The sequence below is a fragment of the Galeopterus variegatus genome, unplaced genomic scaffold (assembly GCF_000696425.1).
Source record: "Galeopterus variegatus unplaced genomic scaffold, G_variegatus-3.0.2 Scaffold3227, whole genome shotgun sequence".
In the NCBI taxonomy this organism is placed as follows: domain Eukaryota; kingdom Metazoa; phylum Chordata; class Mammalia; order Dermoptera; family Cynocephalidae; genus Galeopterus; species Galeopterus variegatus.
The window spans coordinates 98272-119000 of record NW_007729338.1 but is presented as its reverse complement, the minus strand read 5'-3'; the positions used below and the strand labels follow the sequence as shown (position 1 = coordinate 119000).

At 37.8% G+C, this 20729-nt stretch overlaps 1 protein-coding gene and 1 pseudogene across 1 annotated transcript in view; one reads left to right on the top strand and one right to left on the bottom strand.

Moving 5' to 3' along the window:
* The first annotated feature begins 12091 nt into the window (after window positions 1–12091).
* On the top strand, window positions 12092–14074 carry LOC103600099 (annotated as a pseudogene).
* A 1695-nt stretch (window positions 14075–15769) lies between these two features.
* Window positions 15770–20729, bottom strand: part of CTAGE5 (CTAGE family, member 5) — a 75853-nt gene continuing 70893 nt past the window's right edge. Inside the window, 4 exon segments of the mRNA XM_008584332.1 lie at window positions 15770–16196; window positions 16199–16336; window positions 17651–17885; window positions 18557–18615. Of these exon segments, the coding sequence (XP_008582554.1) occupies window positions 16171–16196; window positions 16199–16336; window positions 17651–17885; window positions 18557–18615 (458 nt within the window). The 3' untranslated portion in view covers window positions 15770–16170.

The following is a 20729-nucleotide window of genomic DNA, read 5'->3' as shown; positions in this document are numbered from 1 at the left end:
CAAGTTTTTCAATTCAGATAATGTATTCTTTATTTCTAGCATTCCTATTTGGTTTTTTAAAATTGATTCTATGTCTGTGTCAATTTTCTTGTTCTGCTCCTGACTTGTTTTCCAGATATTATTCAATTTTTCTATCTGCATTTTCTTTTGACTTTCTGAACATCTTTAAGAGAATTATTCTGAATTCTCTGTCAGACATTTAAAAAATTTGCTGTTTTTCTGGGTCCATTTCTGGTGCTTTGTTGGTTTCCCTTGGTGGTGTCATATTTCTCTGTTGTTTTTCAATCTTTGTGTCTTTACATTGACGCCTGAGCATTTGAGGAGATAGATACCTCTTCCAGGTTTTACAGATTTTCCTTGGTGGTGTTATTAGAACTTTCCTGCTCAGTGTCAGAACTTTGTCTCTGGGCTGTGTTTTTTTCCCATTCTGTGTTAGATTAATAGCAACCACCACCACCACCTGAACACTTTTCTATGGTTAATTCCTGAATTGGGGGAAATTTCCTGTGTGGACTGGAACTTGAACTTTGTGCTTGAGCTACATTGCTGTCTTACTGTTGTTTCTTAGAGTAGGAAACATTTTTTGTGTTGACCAGATTTTAAAGGTCAGCATTTTAGTCTCTTCCAGGACATGTGGGGTCACCATAAATGCCACTGGGCTGTGTGGAAGTTCTGGCCCAGGATTGGGTGTTTCCTGCAATCTGTGCTCTCTTTAGTTCTATTGCATGACTGGTCTCCACTATGTGGCACCTATGCAGATCAGAAAGCACCTCAGCTCCCTGTGCACCCCTGGTGGATCAGCACCCTCCCCCAGCACTGCAAACATTTCTCATGGGGCAGGCCCCACATGAGTCACCGACCCCTGGGCGATTTCTCCCTCCAATCAGCTGTGGGCATTCCCTCCTATGCAGGCAAAGGGGAAGTTTGCAAACAGCTTTGCTGGCCTGAGAAATGGAATGATGCACTCTGAAAGTGATTTTTTTTTTTTTTTTGCCAGCAGTCCACCATCTTGGTGACATACCCTGTTGTTTGTTTAAGGAAACTTCTCTTTTAGAAACACAGTCTGGGTTTCAGCTCAGGTACACTACCATTTCTGTCTGTAGCAGAGGAATATTAATAGCTGTCCCACCTAATCATTGGGTTGATGTGAAGCCACTACACTAGGTGTGAAAACTTTTTGAAAGCTAATGCATAATGCATTGTACAAATTCACCATGTGACTAAATACTATCTTATCTGAAATTAAAGAACCAAAACTAGTTTTGTAGTTGAGACATACAGTAAGAGATCATCATAATTTCCAAATTTCCAAGCTCTTCTGTACCTGAATATTTTGGAGGTCATATTTAGCACCAATGGTGAAATATTAATATTGCCACTAGAAATGTTTTGGCATACTGGAACATTCTAGACAGAATGTTTAAATACTTTAATGTTTATTTTCAAATTTTAAAATATTTCAAGTTTTCTCAAATGCTGTTTTAAATGATTTGAACTAGCTGAAAGTGATCTAGGATGGATTTAGCACAAGAAAACTCCCATTTCTAGCAAATCCTTATTTTTGAGGGATGATAGATACCATTCATGCAAGATTTCCTAAGTCATATTCTCTTTCAAAGGAACCTGATAGAGGCATTATCTCTGTATGTAGCCAAATTATGCTGCCTGTTTGGAATACATACCTAGAGCACAACCTACTAAGAAACAGATGAATTCAAAGGTTCTCCTAAAACAAGGTGGCAGCACGTCAGTCAAGAAAGCTACAAAATAAATAAGTAAAAGAAAGAAATTCAAGAAAAAGAAAAGAAGAAAGCAAGCTACAGAAATAGGCAGAGAGTAAAACATGGTTTGAGACAGACTGATGCTCTGTTTTCACAACTTCTCTACCTACATTCACTCCCTAGGTAATTTCATCCACTCCCATGTAGGCTGACGACTCCCAGATTTGTTTCCCTGGCCCTAATGTAACACTCTCTGCAAACTCCAGACTCACGGGGCCAACTTCCTTCTTGAATCTCCACTTGGATGTTTAAATAGGCATTTCCAATGTAACGCGGCAGTTCAGAATTCTTGATTTCCACCCCCTCCAAAACTTATATCCTTCCCAGTTGTTCCCATTTTCATAAATGGCATCATTATTTACCCAATTGCTGAAATCAACTGAGAGTCACCCTTGATCTCTCTTTCTCTCACCCTCTACATCTAATCCATCAGCAAGTTCCTGCAGGTACCTTTAAAATATATCCCAAAGCCGTCCAATTCTCCATCGCTTCTGGCCACCATTATCTCTGAGCTCTACTATTTTCACTAGTCTCTTAATTTATTTACTTGCTTCCACTTTTTCTCCCCTCCAGTCCATTCTCCACACACAAACAAAAGTGGTTTTCATTTTATATATTAAGTCAGGTCACATAAAAATTTTCCGCCAGCTTCCCACTGTGCTTAGAAACCCTAACTCCCTGTCGTGGCCCTCAAGGCCAGCCTGACCTGGTGCTGCCTGCTTCTCCACCTGATCTCACACCCTCGTCACTACACTCTACATGCTGGCTGCATTTCTTTTCCTCAAAAGGAAAGCTCATTTCCTTCTCCCCAGAGCCGTATTTTCATCAATTGTCTCCTCTTTTCAGGAATGCTATTCTCCCCATATTCACATTTTTTTCATTAATCACAACTCAGCTCAAATTTTACCTCCTCAAAGCAGCTTTCCTTGCACATTTCTTATTACCTGTTTAATTTTCTTAAAAGTGCACTATCTACAATTGCTTTTTATTTTAATTTATCGATATACGATGTAGTTGATTTTCATGTCCCTTTACCAATTCCTCCTTCCCCCTCTTCCTCCCCATCAACATCATATCTGTTCACTTAGCAAGTTCAAGGAATTGTTGCGATTGTTGTGTCTTCTTCCCCCCCGCCCTGTTTGTTTGTTTGTATATTTATTTTTATTTTTTTTAGCTCCCACAAATAAGTGAGAACATGTGGTATTTCTCTTTCTGTGCCTGGCTTATTTCACTTAATATAATTTCCTCTAAGTCCATCCGTGTTGCAGTGAATGGTAGTGTTTCATTTCTTTTTATAGCAGAGTAGTATTCCATTGTGTAGACATATCACATTTTCCTTATCCACTCATCTGATGGTGGACATTTAGGGGTTCCAGCTCTTGGCTATTGTAAATAGAGCTGCAATTAAACATGCGAGTACAGGTATCCCTTTGACATGATGATTTCCATTCCTCTGGATATATTCCCAGCAGTGGGATAGCTGGGTCATATGGTAGATCTATCTGTAGCTGTTTGAGGAACCTCCATACCATTTTCCCTAAATGCTGCACCATTTTGCAGTCCCACCAACAATGTATGAGAGTTCCTTTTTCTCTGCAACATCGCCAGCATTTATCATTCTCAATCTTTTGAATATTAGCCATCCGAACTGCTTTTTTTTTTACATTTTCTTTGTTGTAGTTTGTCTCCCCCCTATTTAACAGAATATAAGCTCCCATGGGAGCAGACCTTGTCTGTCTTGTTCACAACTGTCTCCTGTGCATTTAGAACAATGCCAAGCACATAGTAGACTCTCAATATACGTTTGTAGAATGAATGACATATTAACATTTGGTTCAGGATTAATATCACTATATCTAGAAAACATTCTTAAAAGGAAGAACATGGAATTTGAACTTAATAGGATGAGAAAAGAGATAAGAAAATGGGTTTAAATTTCAAATTTGAAATTACAGTCACAAAGCAGCAAAATAAGACATAAACTGCTGCCTCTTTAAAAAGAAAAGAAATATTGAACATAAAAAAACATGAGATTGTTTGGGTAGATATCAATGGATACTCTAGGTGAGCACGCCTCACTTTATCAAGAGCTTTGTACGTTGACCAAAGTTAAATTCTGCTTTCTTATAAAACAATTGTTTCTTGATAAGATACCAAATGATTAGCAGATGGGCTTGGCATTACAGTCCTACGTTTCTAGTCATTATGATTTACAGATAATAGTCATATGACCCTTTTCTTTTTAATATGTACCATTCTGTTTGGGAATCTTGTCTGTGCCCATAGAAAAAAATGTTATATGAAACAAAAGTTCTATCGCTTCTTTAAAAAAACCAAAAACCCAAAAACTTTGGCCATAGCAGATATATTTCTACAATGCTGTTCAATTAGCAAAGAGGGTCCAATTCTTATCTAGTTATTGAAACTAATTATAAATAACAAACAGTATTTTAAATAATAAAGTAAGAAACAGTTTTGTCACTAAACATCCTTCATGAGACTGGAAAAACAAAGTATTTTACTAAGTACTTATTTCGCCTTTGGTTTAAAATGGTAAGTTCTCTTGTTATGTTTCACTTAATAATTAAGATCTAAAATTGACCATGCTTCTCTGTTTTCATAAGTTATTTATTAAACCTAATTATAAATTCTAACTAATAATGAACTTTTAAAATGCTAGAACTTGGGCCGGCCCGGTGGCGCACTCGGTAGAGTGTGGCAGTGCTCCCGCCGAGGGTTCGGATCCCATATAGAGACTGGTCCGCTCACTGGCTGAGCGCGGTGCGGGCACGACACTGAGGGTTGCGATCCCGTTACCGGTCACAAAAATAAGAGACAAAAAGGAAAAAAAAAATGCTAGAGCTCTCTCATTTCATGTTTGAAATATTTAATTTTTAAAAACATTAAATCAACCCACAGCATAAAATGACAGTAATTTATCATGTTAGACTTATTTAATTTCAATATTAAAAAATCTTTTAGAAGTAAGCTTGTCTAATTCCCTCATTTCATAGATAAATTTAAATCCACTTAATTTTTCACTATTTCTTACTTTTTTATTTGAGGTTACAACCAAAAAGCCATGTAATAAAAATAACATATGCCACTTTTAAAAGCCTACCAGAGACTATGAATTTTTTCTCTGAACAGGATTTGTAATTTCAGCAGCTTCTGAAACAAGATAAACTTTCATCAGTTATGTAATTTTGTTCAGTGATGAGATAACAAAATATTAATTGTTCAGGTTGTTTCTCTGAACTTTTCATCTCTTAACTGGATCCACAATTTTAATAATGCTCTCACTTTACACAGTTTCTAAAAGCCTTACAATTTCAGGCTGAATTTAACATGGCTCAAACTCTATCCAAGATAAATAGTGAATAAAGTCTGAATTAATGATGCCACCGTTTTCAGCAATACCACAAAAAATACCAGAAATGCAACTTTAGTGAACGAAGCAAGTTGTTACATCTAGCTAGACAATTTTTGAGAACTCAAGTGTCAGCCTTCTTCAATTCAGAAAACAGAGGCCTCTTAAGTTTAAATTGGGAACAAATGCTTCTCCCCTATTAATAAGCCCGTGGTAGAAAGAATATTTATTTCCCGGTTATACATTTTCTTTACCTCATACCAAACCAAGTCTGATTTCCTTTGCCACATGCAGACCTTCGTAACTAGGAATTGAAAATAAAGAGGATTCAGTTCAGACTGAAAGTTTTAGAGTGCATCCTTATGAGCCACAGTTGTAGTTCTAAAAACCAAATTAAAAAGACCTCTTTCCTAAGGCTATCTCTAAAATGAGAATTAAAAATGCCAGCCTTAACTCTTGCATAGGATTGTTTTGAAAAACATCAAGTATTACATGCAAAATTTAGATTCTCCTACTATTATTAACATCCAGAGAGTTGGAGTTTGGAAATAATCCCAGAAGTTACTTACTGGTCCATCTTCCCAGTGCACAAACATCTTCTCTCAGACGCTGTCAAATAGCTGCCCAGTTTCCGTGTGAACACGTGCCTTGAGAGGAAGAGGACAGCTTCCTCCGGTTGCTTGTTCAGATGTTAGACAAATCCTCTTGGGATGAGCATTCACTGGCCCCAGGTAAGCCAGATATACTCAGAACTGAGCCATTTTTCAGACCCCTCTCCAAACCCACAATTCTCTGATGTTTTTCCTTTTGAAAGAACACATTTCCTTTATCCAGATAAAGATAATCCTAGTCCTGTTTGTTTTCAATAATATTTTACCACTCGTTGAGAATTTACCATGTGTTAGCATCTGTACATACACCATTTTGGGCCTTTATCATTATTGACGAGAAGGCTGTTATCAGTTTGCTATTTATGGGTAATTTGTCTTTCTCACTGGTTGTTCTTAAACTTTTATTTCCTTTGTATTCTGTAGGTTCCCAATGGTATGTCTAGATGTAGATATACTTTCATTAATCTGCATTGGACTCAGAGTACTTCTGCAATCTGAGAAATTGTCTTTCATCAGCCTGGGAAATTCTCGGCTACTGTTTCTCTAAATGCTGCCTCTCTTCCAGTCTCTCCCTCTGGACTCCTACGAGGCTCCTGCTGGACTTCTCATTCTGTCTCCATGTCCCTTAACCTCTTTCATAATTTCCACCTCTTTATCTCTGCACTACATTCTCGTAATTTCCTCACGTCTGTTTCAGTTCACAGATGCTCTCTTCAGCTAAGTCCAGTCTGCTCTTTAACTCACCTCTTGAGTTTTTGTTGTTGTTATGACTGTTTTCTCATTTCTACACATTCTATTTGATTCATATTAACTATTCCTCAGACTTTGTCATAGTGTCCTGCTCTTTCTCTGTGACTTTTATTCTTTTATCTCTCAAATTATTTTACAATATACTTTATAATCTCATTCAGAGTGTTCTTTTAACTCAATTACTTGGGTTGCTAACTTTTCTGTCTGTTGTGTCCACTGGTTTTCTCTTAGTGGCACACGTACTTTTTATTGTGACCTCAATGCCAGTAGAAATCGTTTTTCTATGGACGTGCTACAAGTCACAGCTAGTGGAAGTATTACTACAGCACAGCTTCTGCCAAGTGCCCCAGAGATCTTACGTTCAGGTTTTTGCACTTCTTGAAGAGTCCTAGCTTTGTGCAAGAGTCTCTGTATCCACTTGTACATTTAAAACACCTCAGGACTTATATCTGGTCCATTGCATCAGTGTAGGCTTTTGCAGGTTTTAATATCTTTTTTGTTTCTGGCACCAGGGATATTTTCCCTTTCTATACTCTTAGAGTCCTCTCCTCAACTAAACATACCTTCAAATTATTTAAAATTTACTAAGCTCATATAACCTGCAGGCACATTTAATATATGGCATCCAGAATAGAACAGTTTTCAAAAAACAGCTACTTACTCTAATTTGGACACTAAATCCTTAATCTGTTCTAGCTGCCACATCATACTGTTGACTCATATTATGCCCTACTCACTTAAAACTCATAGATCCTTGATATGGGAACTACTACTAAAACAATTTTTTAATTGAAAAATGAGACTTCATATTTATCTGCATTGATTTCCTTTTTACATTTTCACACAAAACTGAGTCAGTACTACTCAGCAAGTTGGAAACTTTAAAACACACATACACACACACACACACACACACACACGGCTTTTTGGGAAAAGAGTTACATTTTCACACAAAACTGAGTCAGTACTACTCAGCAAGTTGGAAACTTTAAAACACACACACACACACGGCTTTTTGGGAAAAGAGGGATAAGATTATTCCTATGTGTAAGGTGTGTAATGAACTCTATTGTTTCTGCCTGTGCAGCACTCCATTCTTATAACAGAACCCCTCTACTTATGGGAAATTTATTCCACATAATTCAGATTACCCTGCACAGGAATAGGGGATTGGTTCAGAGACAGGCATTTACCACAAGTTATAAGAGTAAGAGCCATCCTTTGGATTCTTGCTGAAACTTTACCCCAAAAAAGGCTCTCTCTCTTTCTTATGAAACTGTAAACACTAAATACCATGTAAGTCTGGAGATGCTGCACCTACACAGAAAGACAATGTGCCTGAGAATAAAACTGACAGAGAAAAGCAGAGCCAAGATACTAGAAAAGACCATGTTTTGATAATGTAATTTACTGTAACTGCAAAACCTCTGAAATTCTCATTACACAAACCAATATTATTCCATTTATTTTTCTCAAACTGGTTTGAGTTCCATCTGTCTTTTAAGCAAAAATCTTAACAAAGTATAGTAAGCTTAACTGATCCTTATAGAAAGTTATCAGAGAGCTCTCATATTCCACACACACACACAAAAAAAACCCTCACCGTCTCTTTTGTAGCACTCATATCAAATTTTGTGAAAGTACCTGCTACTTTGAAAAGACAAGAGGCTTAGTTTGCAAAGGCTTTAAGACTAGATGCTTTTCTATATAGACTCATGGTGAATCTTGAACCACATCTGCAGAAACAAATTAAAAATCACCAACTATGTTCACAAAATAATTTTATAGCATTTGAAAAAAAAAATGTCTATTCTTTTCTCAACCAACCTGGTTCCAAAGAATGTGATTTTCTCCTTTTCTCTTCACTACCCTCTTCCCCTTCCCCAAATCCTGGCCCCAATTCATGGAAAGATTCATATTATCTTTCAACTCTATTTTTCCACTAGCTTTTTGAAGTGCCATCATATATTTCTAAAAATTATCCTAAATCCGGGGCCGGCCTGTTGGCCACAAGCCCTCCCTGCTGCCGGTCTCTGGGGGCTCCCGCCTCAGCCCCAGCAGGATCCGGCTCTGTGTCCTTGTTCTTATGCTCCTCCATACCATGGTGTCCTTCTCCAGCAACCAGGGCAGTGGGGGACTGGGGCTTGAGACACTGCCTGCCCTAGAGGAGGGCCTGACACAGGAAGAGTGACAGCAGGAAAGGAGGACAGACCTCTACCATACACTGACATCAGCTCCAGCCCCCACAGGTGGAGGGGAGGGGACTCCTCCCATGGGAGGTGTAGGACCAGGTGGGGGCGGGGGGAAATGGGGGACCACATATGCCCCCCAACCCCCCCCCCCCCCAAAAGACCCCCCCTCTTTTTTTTTTTCATATTTTATTATTTTTTACATTCTACAATGTTGTTGTAGAGCAGTTGGGAGGGAGGGGGAGAGGGGAAAGGGGAAGGAAATGGGATGGAAGAAAGAGGAAGGAGGAGGGGTGGGATTGAGGCCTGTGGCACCCCCCTCATTCCCACAGGGGAGAACGGTGGGCTTCCAGTGGTGGCCTGGTCATTGCCGGGCTGGGTGCAGATGTCAAGAGGGTGTAGCAATAGCCCTCGCCCCCCCTACTCCCAAGCCCAAGAACTCGGGGCCCTTCTTGCTGGTCAGCATTGGGCTAGTTGAGTGGGAGGGGGCATGGTCGAGAACCTCAGCCCCCCGCCACCCCGTCTCGGGAGAGCCCGGTGTGCCTCCTGTAGCTGATCAGTGTCATCACTGGGCTGGTTGCTTGTGAGGGGGTAGGGCGTGGAGATCTCCCACTCTTAATTCTCACTTGAGAAAGAGATCTAACAGGAAAACAGTCCTTCTTACACACAAAAAAGGCAGAAATTATGTCAGATAACCATCTTTCTTAAACATGAACAACTTAAGTTTTAGCAGGCATGTGAGGGGAGAAAGCCCAAGATAAGCAAACAGAATTATTAACCCAGGAGAAACAGATAATTTAGAAGATGACTTTTAGAAAGCTCTAATTTAGTATAGAGAAATTCAATAAGATTAAATTATTACAAAAAGGACAGGATCTATGAAGAAACAAAGTAATTAAAATGTTCTTAAAGATTAAACATGATTGCTGAAAATAAAATTTTCAAATTTTCAAGAGAAGAATTGGAATATATAAAGAGAATTTTCCAGAACAAAAGAAAAAGAGATGAAAAATATAAGAATAAGTAGAAAAAGAATTTACCAAAGATAAAAAAGATTTCCCAGAGATTCAGGACATGAGTCTAAAACAATGTGGCAGCCAGAGAGCACTAGTCAAACTTCCTTGAAGAGAAAGCCTGTTAGGAGGAGCATAGTTAGCTGACAGCCTCTAGCTGCTGCACCTTCAGCACTCGTGCCAAAACCAGGTTCTTCCCAGGATCTGCTCCAAGACACAGACAGAGCACCACAGCAGGGTTACTAGAGTACAGCCATTCCTACACAATGAGTGACTAATCTAATGGGCAATCTTTGCCCTGGGAATTGCCATTGCCCCAGCTAAGACTTTCTCAGAGCTGTGCTGTAGTCTAAAACTGTTGCTGTCCAACTTTCTTCCTTCCCTTTCTCCATTCATAGATGTCAGACCTGAATTAGTCCAAACGTCCTCTCCACCTAATTCCACAGCATCTCCCCTTAATCCTTCACAGGGATTCTTCATAAATAAATCTCTTTAATGTCTAATTTCATCTTGTAATCTGTTCCTCAAAGGATCTAGACTAACACACAATGAATGAAAGAAGTCTCACATGTAGACACATTACATTGTGATTTTCGGAACACCAAAGATAAAGAAAAAGGCTGGCTTGTTAGTTCAGCTGGTTAGAGCAGGGTGCTTGATAACACCAAGGTCCAGAGTTTGAACCCTGTACCAGCTGGCACCAAAAAATAAAAAAGAAAGAAAAAAAAATCTTTAAAAATTTCTATAGGAAAAAAACAGGTATACACACAAAGGGAAGAAAATCAAACTTCCTTTAGACTTCTCATTAGCAACAATGGATATTAAAAAGCAATATATTGATATTAATTAATTGATATCAAAAGAACAATATATTCAAAATTTTCACCTAGATTTTTTTTTTTTTTTTTTGTCAACTGGACTGTACAGGGTTTGAACTCTTGACTTTGGCGTTATCAGCACTATGCTCTACTGAGTGAAATAACTGGCCAGCCCCTGACTTAAAATTCTATACCAGATAAACTAATACCAAAAAAAGGGAGTGGGGGATTACATTTTCCAGACATCAAAGCATTCACAAATGTTACATTCCATACATCCCTTCTTAGGAAATTACTTGACAGTGAATTCCAGTGAAAAGAAAGACTTAAATACATAAACAAACAAACAAACAAATAAATAAATAAAACATCAAGACAGGGGATCCATGTGGAAAAGAAGAGCAAACCCAAGAAATGAGTAAAAAGGCAAGCTCTGTTCACAAACATAGAGAGCAACCAGTCTGATTTGCAGCAGGAGGACAAAGTCCTCCAGGACAAAAACTTTAAGCAAAAAAAAAAAAAAATACACCCAATGGAAAAGATATGAAAGAGAATGTTTTTTAAATCAGGATATAGTAAGGATATGAAAAGAAAAAAAAACAAAGAAATCACATTAGAAAAGAGAGATGAGGTATTGTGTGCTTGGCTCAAGTATAAAGCAAACTAAAATGTGTCATTACATTAGGCTATTATTGATAAATGGGGGAAGAAAGAGGTAAGAAAAAAATTACTTATTTGACCTTGAGATTTAAAAACATTCTCTTCTGAGTGACCCAGAAGTTACACTGGGATTCATAAAGAAATATAAACTCAGTATACAATTTGACCTGATAGTTGTGAGAAATGCCCTCAGCCGTCCAATGCCAAAGGATGGACACAGAACACCAGGTACAGCAAAACGAGACTTTAATAATGGCCTTGGGGCCAAGCCCATGGAGAACTTGGGAGAATGCGGCGCTGGGAGCGCAGCAGCGCTCCCTCCGCGGGTTCGGATCCTATATAGGGATGGCCTGTGCGCTCACAGTGCTCACTGGCTGAGCGCGGTGTGGCCTGTCTCAAAAGGGACAAAAAAAAAAAAAAAAGGCCTTGCAAGTATGGGTGTCTGTGAATGGGACAGGCACAGGGAAAAGGGCTGTAGCAAGCAATTTATTCCCTAGTGTGCAAGTCTCTCCCCCCACTATCTCATTGACTGAATACTATGGGATGCACAATCTTCCAAAAGGATGCCTAAAATTTATTACCCGCTAGCAAGGAATTCCTTTGTCTGGGGACTCAGGACAAGCCTGCAAAAAAGGCCTGCCAAAGCCCTGTGCAGGGAGAAACACCAGCGAATGAAGAAAACAAAAGGAGCTAGCAACTAATTACCATCTCAAGGAGAGCCTTATCTGTTTAGCAACCCTCTGGGAAAATGAAGAAAACAAAAGGGGCTAGGAACTAATTACCATCTCAGTAAAACAACCTCAGATAAGTCATTTCTGAAAATGAATCACTTATTTTCTTACAATAGTGAATAATATTTAAATAATTATAATGATGTAAATGCTATTTATTGATTTTCAAATTTTAGATCACCTGTGGACCACACATAGAAAATAGGTTATGCTGACGGACATAATATAAATTATTAGTAAACTTGAAAATAAAAATGTGTAGCTAAGTGAAAGGGTACTGGTCAGGGCAGGGGAAGAGGGAAGGTTAAAGAGAAAGGCTAACACAGGCTTAAATATATTAAAATTACAAAGGTAGTTTTGTTGCTGGAGAAAGGAGAGGAAGGGACCCGCGAGGAGCAGCTGTCCCTGAGTCAGGGCCACCCGCCCGGCGCCCTCCTTCCCGGGCATCCTCAGACACGTTCCAACCGTCTGTGGACACATGGTGGATTCCTGTGACGTTCTAGGCGTGCAGACAGGCCTCACCAGAGGGTAAAAAGCGAACTGGAAGCTGGCGCTGAAGTGGCACCCAGATAAAAATCCTGAGAATAAAGCAGCAGCAGAGAGAAAATTCCAGCCACGTGGCATCGATGACAAACACGGCAGAGGAGGGCTCAGCGGTGGAGGCGGGAGGTCGTCTTGACAATCTGTTTGCATTTGGCTTCACGTTCCGGAACCCAGATGATGCCTTCAGGGAATTTTCTGGTGGAAGAGACCCGTTTTCATTCGACTTCTTTGGAGACTCATTTGAGGACTTTTTTGGGAATCGAAAGGGTCCCCTGGGAGGCACGGCGTCATTTTTTCCCTGCCTTCAGTGGATTTTCTTCTGACACAGGCTTTACCTCACTCGGCGCAGCAGGTCACGGGGGCGTCGCTGCATTCTCTTCCACGTCGCTTGGGATGGGCGTGGGATGGGCAACGTTCGATCTGTATCAACTTCCACCAAAATAGTTAATGGCAGAAAAATCACTACAGAGGGAATTGTCGAGAATGGTCAAGAAAGGGTAGAAGTTGGAAGTTCAAGTTTAAGCCAGATAAAGTCGTTAACGATGAATGGTAAGGTGCACCTGCTGCGCTTGGAGAACAGGCAATTCATGGCATGCATTTAACAGAAATGTCGCTATAACAAGCACCATTTGAGGATTAACAGGAACTTTTTTTGAAGATTTCAAACAAACTCGATTTTCAGTATAATTGCACATAATCTAAAGTATTTACAAACAGCTCATCGGAGCCCGTGTTTGTCAGATTTTTGAGTTTATTGTTGGGACCACATAATAGGACCTTTTTTGTGCGTGTGTGTTAAAAATTGTTGTAAATCTCTGTAGGCACTTTGCTTTTTTATTAAACGTAATCCAGGGTGAGCAGTGACGTTTTAGTAGCGGTCGGACAAGACATGGACTTGCTTTTCCACTGTGTTTGAAAAATGAGCCAAGTAGTGAGCCTGCTATGAAGTTAACATTGTCAGGACAAATCTTCTACAGAAATAATTTCAATTCTTTTCAATATACAGTAGTGAAAGATATTAATGCATTAATGGTAACACATTTCTGGTTTAATATAAATTAAGGATGTTATACTTGTGCATGAATGCTGGCCACTTAGTTTTGACAATCGTTCAAATATGTAATGTTAAAAAAAAGGATAATAAATGCTAATGTGGTGCAAAAATAAATAATTAAAGAAATAAAATTACAAAGGTAACAATACAAAACTTAAAATTGGGATATATATCAAAACGAAGAGGAAAGGAAAATGGAGATAACAGTATAAGTGTATTAAATCCAAATTTTCCATCTCAAAGAATCAATTCAAATTGATGAATTTAATCAAGTTGATAAATCAGGAATCACAGGTATATCTTCTAAAATTCTAGAATCAACAGAATTGAATAGGAAAAACAGTTTAAATTGTTTTAAATTTTAAACAATTTAAAATTCTTTTAAAACAAATAAGTAGGATATATAGCTGGGGATAAGTAAATGGGGAAAACTTACTATTCATCCTAAGATACTCTCGATTATTTGATTTGCTCCCATTTGGTTATATTACTTTAATATAAATATTTTTTTTTCCTTTGTCTTTTTTTTTGAACGGTAAGGGGATCGCAACCCTTGGCTCAGTGTGGTCTGCACCGCGCTCAGACACTGAGCACAACGGCCATCCATATATAGGATCTAAACCCGGGGCCTCGGTGCTACCAGCACCGCACTCTCCCGAGTGAGTCACGGGGCTGGCCCCTAATATAAATATTTTTATTATTCATTTATTATTGTTCATTTATTCTAGAAGCCCAGAGTATTTTAAGCTACTCAGCCTATATCAAGCCTTGCTGTCTTACACTATGTTGTCACCCCATGTTCTCCTTGCCTTCTCTATGATTTTGTTCCTTAGTTTATTCCTACTCTCTATTACGTTTGATTTGCCTTCTCCTGTCCTTCCCTTCAATGTTAAGCCATGACAGGTCTCCCCTATACTAGGGCAAACAAAAAGAGTTCAGTTGATTGGAATGTCCTGTATAACTCCTGTTCTATTTCACTTCTACCTTTCACTTTCCAACTTTAAAAAGTAGTCTTTATTTCTCCTGAAATCTGGTTTTAAACACTGTATTAGTCTGTTTGGGCTGCTATGACAAAACACTGCAAACTGGGTAGCTTATAAATAACTAAAATTTGTTTCTCACAGTTATGGAAGCTGGGAAGCCCAAGATCAAGGCGCCTGCAGATTAGATGTCTAGTGAGGGCCTGCTCACTGTCTGACAGATGGTGCCTGCTTGCTGCATCCTCACATAGGGGAAGGGGTGAACCAGCTGCCCTGGGCCTCTTGTATAAGGGCACAAATCTTATTCAGAGGGTTCCACCCTCATGACCTAATCACCTTCCAAAAGGCCCCACCCCATAATACCATCACTATGGGAATTAGGATTTCAACATATGAACTGTGGGCAAACATTCAGACCATAGCAAGCACCAAATGTAATGATGCTTTCATAGTCCTCATTCTACTTAATATCTTATCCAAGCATTTCACATGGAGACTTTCCTTTTAGCCTTTTTTTCCTGAGGTGAGAGTGAGAATGGAAGGGGAGTGAAAACATCTCACAAGACCAGTGTTCCAAGCAACATCTGGAGAAATGTTATGTAAAGTGTTCTAATTACAAATTCATCACTGCTTTGTTCAAGGATACTTAATCTTCTGTCTTTTGGCACTGAAGAAAAAATCTAACTAAAAACAACCAACTCTTCAACACAGTATTGAGATACTTATTAGCTATACTTCATTGCCTTTCCTTCCATAATCATACAAACATGCAAGAAGACTAATAATAGAATACAAACCTGATTTAGGAAAACACTCTAAAGATATCAAATTGGACCCAAAGCTAAAACTGATGACATATTCCCTCAATACAGTTTTCTTGTAGTAAATCTCAACATTTCCCACAGAAAATAGTAAATATCTTACAAATGAAGAGGAAAAACAAAAAAGAAAACTGTACAAGAAAACTAGTGAATGAACTAAGAAGGTAAAGATTCTGAAATTCACCATTAGACAATATTCTGGTTTTCTTTCAAATATAACCAATTTTGACTTTTAAAAGTGTATTAATTTGTTGCTTTGGGCCATTCACATCTATTTGCAAGAAAGAAGGCACATTTTTGGTAAGATAGTCAAATCAAAAAGACCCATATAAAGCTTTAGTTTTGAATCTCAAAGTTATAGGTACAAGGAAAAAAAACTAACTAAGGGAACCATATTTATAAAAAAAAACTAGCTGATTTTATTATTATTATCAATACTAAACAAGTCTTTAAATCAATTAAAATTTATTTAATTAAGCATAAAGTTACCTTCACATTTGTCTACAACCAGAGTAAATACAATTCTTGGCATAAAGACACAGGCTTTGGAGTTTAAAACATCCCCAACTGCAAGATTACATATATAAAATTCCCATTATTGTTTATGTAATAGTGGATTAGTTAATCAAATTAAAATAATTATACTACCTGGGATAAAATAAAATGAAAATAATTTACTCATAAAATTCATATTTAAATCATCTTTATTTACAAAATACTATCCTGAGAATTATAATTCCATTAAGTTTCAATTTGAGTAAAAGTTTAATCATTTAAGTAACAGTAGTTACTTAAACTGAAAATGAGAGATAAGTCAAAATTATTTATTAAGAGAGACCAACAATATTGTCAGGCTTCTTGCTGTGGTTCTGGATTTCAGTAGTAGGCTCATTTGAAGGTGGAACTGATCTTGAAGGGAACTCACTCCTACTTTCAGAATGCGGGGGTGGAGGGAAAAATCCAGCTCTTGGAGGAACATTAGGAGGTAAACCCCTCGGTGAATAGACATTTCTCACTGTTCAAAGAGATTGGAAAAAGACATTTTTTAACTTTAAGAACCTGTACTGCAGCCCTAATAAATCACTAGCATATAATTTCTAATACCTATCTTTATATTTAGAAATGAGGTAACAAATTAAGTTTTACAGTGTTGAGAAAATGTATTTTCTTCAACTACACATGATTAAAGGGATTATCATTAATTTTAGAAACAATTTTTGTCCTATTTTAACACTTCAAAAAAATTAAATTATTTTTTTCAAAAATACAAAATATATAAAACTTACTTCAAAAAACATTTCCATGTAATATAATTTTCATCAGATTTAAAATTCAGAACAGTTATTCCCAATTCTGATTTGATATTATACTTCAACATTCCAGTTAGATCAAACATCATCTTAAAATTCCCCAAATAAAATTCATTTTAATTCACCTTAAACTTTAAAAATAGAGGAGGAATGAGGGAAGGAATGATTACATAAGACAAATAGGTTTTTGCCTAGTATTTGGTAAGCATATATTTATTCTGCAGAAATCTATAGTTTTAAGTGGTAAAGTATAGATATAAAAGTAATAAATTACTACTTTTTTCTTACGTGAGACTATTAAAAAATTACAACAGGGCCGGCCCGGTGGCGCACTGGATAGTGCGCCGCTTGGGAAGCGCGGCAGCGCTCCAAAAAAAAAAAAAAAAAAAAAAAAAAAAAAAAAAAAAAAAAAAAAAAAAAAAAAAAAATTACAACAAATTTAACAATTAGGCCAAACATGATAAACACATTTTAGGCTTTCATTAAGAAGTATTACATGGGAACTACTTATGAAAAAGACTTTCAAAAACACATTGGTAGTAGTTTTAATGCTAAAATATAAATTATAATTATTTTAACTAATTGCTATAATAACCAGTTCATTTCAAATAATATACAAATAATTTTAGTTTTAACATAAGACTTGCAAAAAGCTAATGATTTTCTTGATTACTAAAATATAGAAATAATTTCATATTATTAAAATGAATCAAGTTGAAGTCTTATTACAGTCTGTTGCTGTCTGCCTTCCCAGTTTGGAAAAGCATTGAAATCTTTTTTGCTTTTTGTTTTTGTAGCTAGTCGGTATAGGGATCTGAACCCTTGACCTTGGTGTTATCAGCACCATGTTCTAACCAAGTGAGCTACTGGGTGGTCTGCCCCCAATTTGGAAAAGTAACGGTATACTCACAGAACATGAGAAAAATTTTTCCTCCACTGTATTACTATATAAACAGATAGTAAACTTAATATCTCTTATTTACTGTATAAAACATATTACATTTTTAAACAAAGCATACTTGCAAATGGAGGAGGTGGCTGGACAGGGAAAACCCTTGGTAGAAAATAATTTCGAGGAACTCCATACATGCTTCCTGGAGGAGGTGGAGGAAAAGGAGGTTCTCTTCTCATGAATGGACCCCTTGTATCCACTGGAAACAATGGACCTCTGATTGCAGAAAAAGGTGGAGGAACAAAGCCAGGACCAGTTGCTTCACTTTCAGCAGGTAGAGATGAATTAGGCACATTTACATTCTATAACAAATTGACATATGGAAGTCACTAAAACAACAGCAAAATTTGCACAGTTTTACTGAAATCCTTAGGCTCAGAAAGAAAGCACCTGGGCACCTACATAGAGCAGTCCATGACAGTCTTAGAAATCTCCAGAGGAAGATTCAAATGGTTTTCCATATTAACATATCAACTGGTTTTTAGCTATCACAGATATTTTAACTCAACAGAAAACAGCTTTAATCAACAAAGTAATATTCTGGCTAAAGATAAAACAGAAATATAATCTAAGAGTACCAAAGTATACCTCATTTTATCAAGCACATACTGAAAAAAAAAGGTATGATGCTTATGTTTATATTTTCAATACTGTAAATGTAAAAAACAATATTGTAAATGTAGTAAACAAAAATATACTTTAAAACATTCAAATAAAAATCCAAGGGGGAAAATCCAAAATCCTGTTTGAATAGTAAACTAACTCAAATCCCTAGTCTACAAGTTGTACTTTATCACCATAGGTTACAATCCAGAAAAGAAACAGCTTTAATGCTAAGTAGGAAGTACATTTGTTAAGAGAGAGAAGTGGCTTTATATCAAAAACTAGATTATTGGCTGTATTTCTATTCTACTAAAGCAAGAGATTAGAAGGCTCCTGAATACATGGATAAAATAACACTTTCAATACTTACACCAAGATCGTCTTTGGTATCATTTCTATTGGATTCCATTTGCGAAGACATTGGCCCATCTAGACATAAAAGTTAAACCATGAAAAATACATGATTTATCATTGCATTCCTAGAATATTTCAGATCACAAAGGACACTGATATTTTCCCACTCCCCTTGTTGGCACATAAACCAGTTTGACACAAGCATCCTATATTGGGGCCACAAGAAGAGCTTGAGGTTCCTGTAAAGTTTGGCAGATGCAGAGTTCTGCAATAGCATGTGGCAGTGATTTCTCCAGCTTGTTCCTTTATCCAATCCTGCTGCAGCAGCATCACAAGGAGACATCTGGGAGAAAACACTGGAAAAAAACTATTTTTCCCCCTCTCCCTCCTTCCCACTCTTCTGTCTTTCCTTATTCCTCCATCAAGTAACACTGACTAGCCACTTGAATTTAGCCACTGTTTCTAAATAAATGTTCCAGGACTTTGTTATCATCAAGAACTGCTCTCTGTCTGAGGACATAAATTCAAACAACCCCCTCTGGCCACATCTACCTATTCTCTCTTAGCTTTCCCACCTAGTCACTCTCACTACACCTGTCCTTGGATGTCACTGAGGCTTTCAGTCCTCTAAACTAACTCTCAGTTTCCTCCCTTTTTCACTTCCTTCCCTAATTAACTAGACTCCAAAGTCCATCACTAGTAACTCATCAATATCCTAGTCCTGTTGGCCATTTTTCACTTGTGCACAACAACATTCCAAGCCTAAATTAATCCAAATCTCTGCTTCCACTCTGCCTGTACCTGAGCCACCTATCACTGCAGCAGATAAAAAAAAAAAAATCACAAAGCCATGCACACTGTTACCACCCAAGCGGACGCATCTCCACCATAATTCCAGTTGCAGTCTGGCCTTCCTTCTGTGCCTTTTAAGCCAGTTTTCTCCTCAGCAATTTCAAACCTCCATTCTCCTCAAACCTACCACACTAGTCACTTAGAAATGCTCTTTCTGTGATCAAACATATAAACAGACAGCAACTCTATTCCTATGACCTTTCCTCCTATTATCATGTAAAAGAATCCTTCTAGACAATCTACGATCCTGATCCTGTGTTCAGAATCTTCTCCTGCAGCTTCATCAGGAACCTTCCTCTCTCCGTTGGCTCCCTCCTCCCTTTCTGCTAGATCCAAGTCTCTTCTGTCTTTTTAAAAATGAGAGAGAAAAAGAAAATCCCCCTCCAACTACCTCTCTCCTTCACCATCAGGAATTGTTCTATGTATACACTCATACTGTTCAGAATTCCCTTCAATTAGTCCTCATTTTACTGCAATCTATTTGTAACATCCACTGCAAAACTGGAATTACTTCCCCAAAAATCAAAAAGTCTCTTTTTCCTTTGCTACATTAAAATAGACACTTTTAGTCTTTACTTTACATTACTTCCCACCATTGCTGACTACTCCCCACCTCTTGAAATGCTCTCAGCCTTCTATTTCAGTGATCGGACCCATTCTTCTCTTTAGCTCTCTTTTCTAGCTGCTGCTTGGCGGGCTCCATACCTCTGACCACCTTAAATGGTGGCATCCTCAGAGTTCCACCCTCAGCTCTATTCTCTTCTCATTCTCTCTTTGAGAAATGCCATCCACTCCTATATCTTTAATTAAATATCTACTACTAATGACTTCCATATCTATTATTCAGATCCAGATATTTCTCCCAGGACTTCAAAGCTTGGCCTGCCTACTTAGACATACAGGTGTATCACAGGTGCTGCTAATTTTGTAAATTCAAAATGTAACATAATCTTTCCCATCAAACTTGCTCCTTGTTCCTTGTCTCAGAACAATGAATGGCACCTCTTTTCACCCAGGTGCCACAGCCAGAATCTTGGGCATCAGTCAAGACTCCTCTCTAACACCTCCCACACACCTCCAAACCTAAATCCTTCCAATTCTCTTTTCTCTCTGTCTGTTCACATTGATCTATCCACTCTGCTAAATCACGACCACAACTCATCTAGATTCCTGTCAAAGCTCCTAAAAAGTTACCCCACCTCCAATCCTTATCATTCCTTCTCATCTATTCTCCATAATGAAATCAAAGAAACTTCTCTAAAATGTGGCTCTAATTATATTATTTCACTGCTTAGGGTCCTTTAATGTGTTCCCATTATCCTGTGAATAAGGTGCAA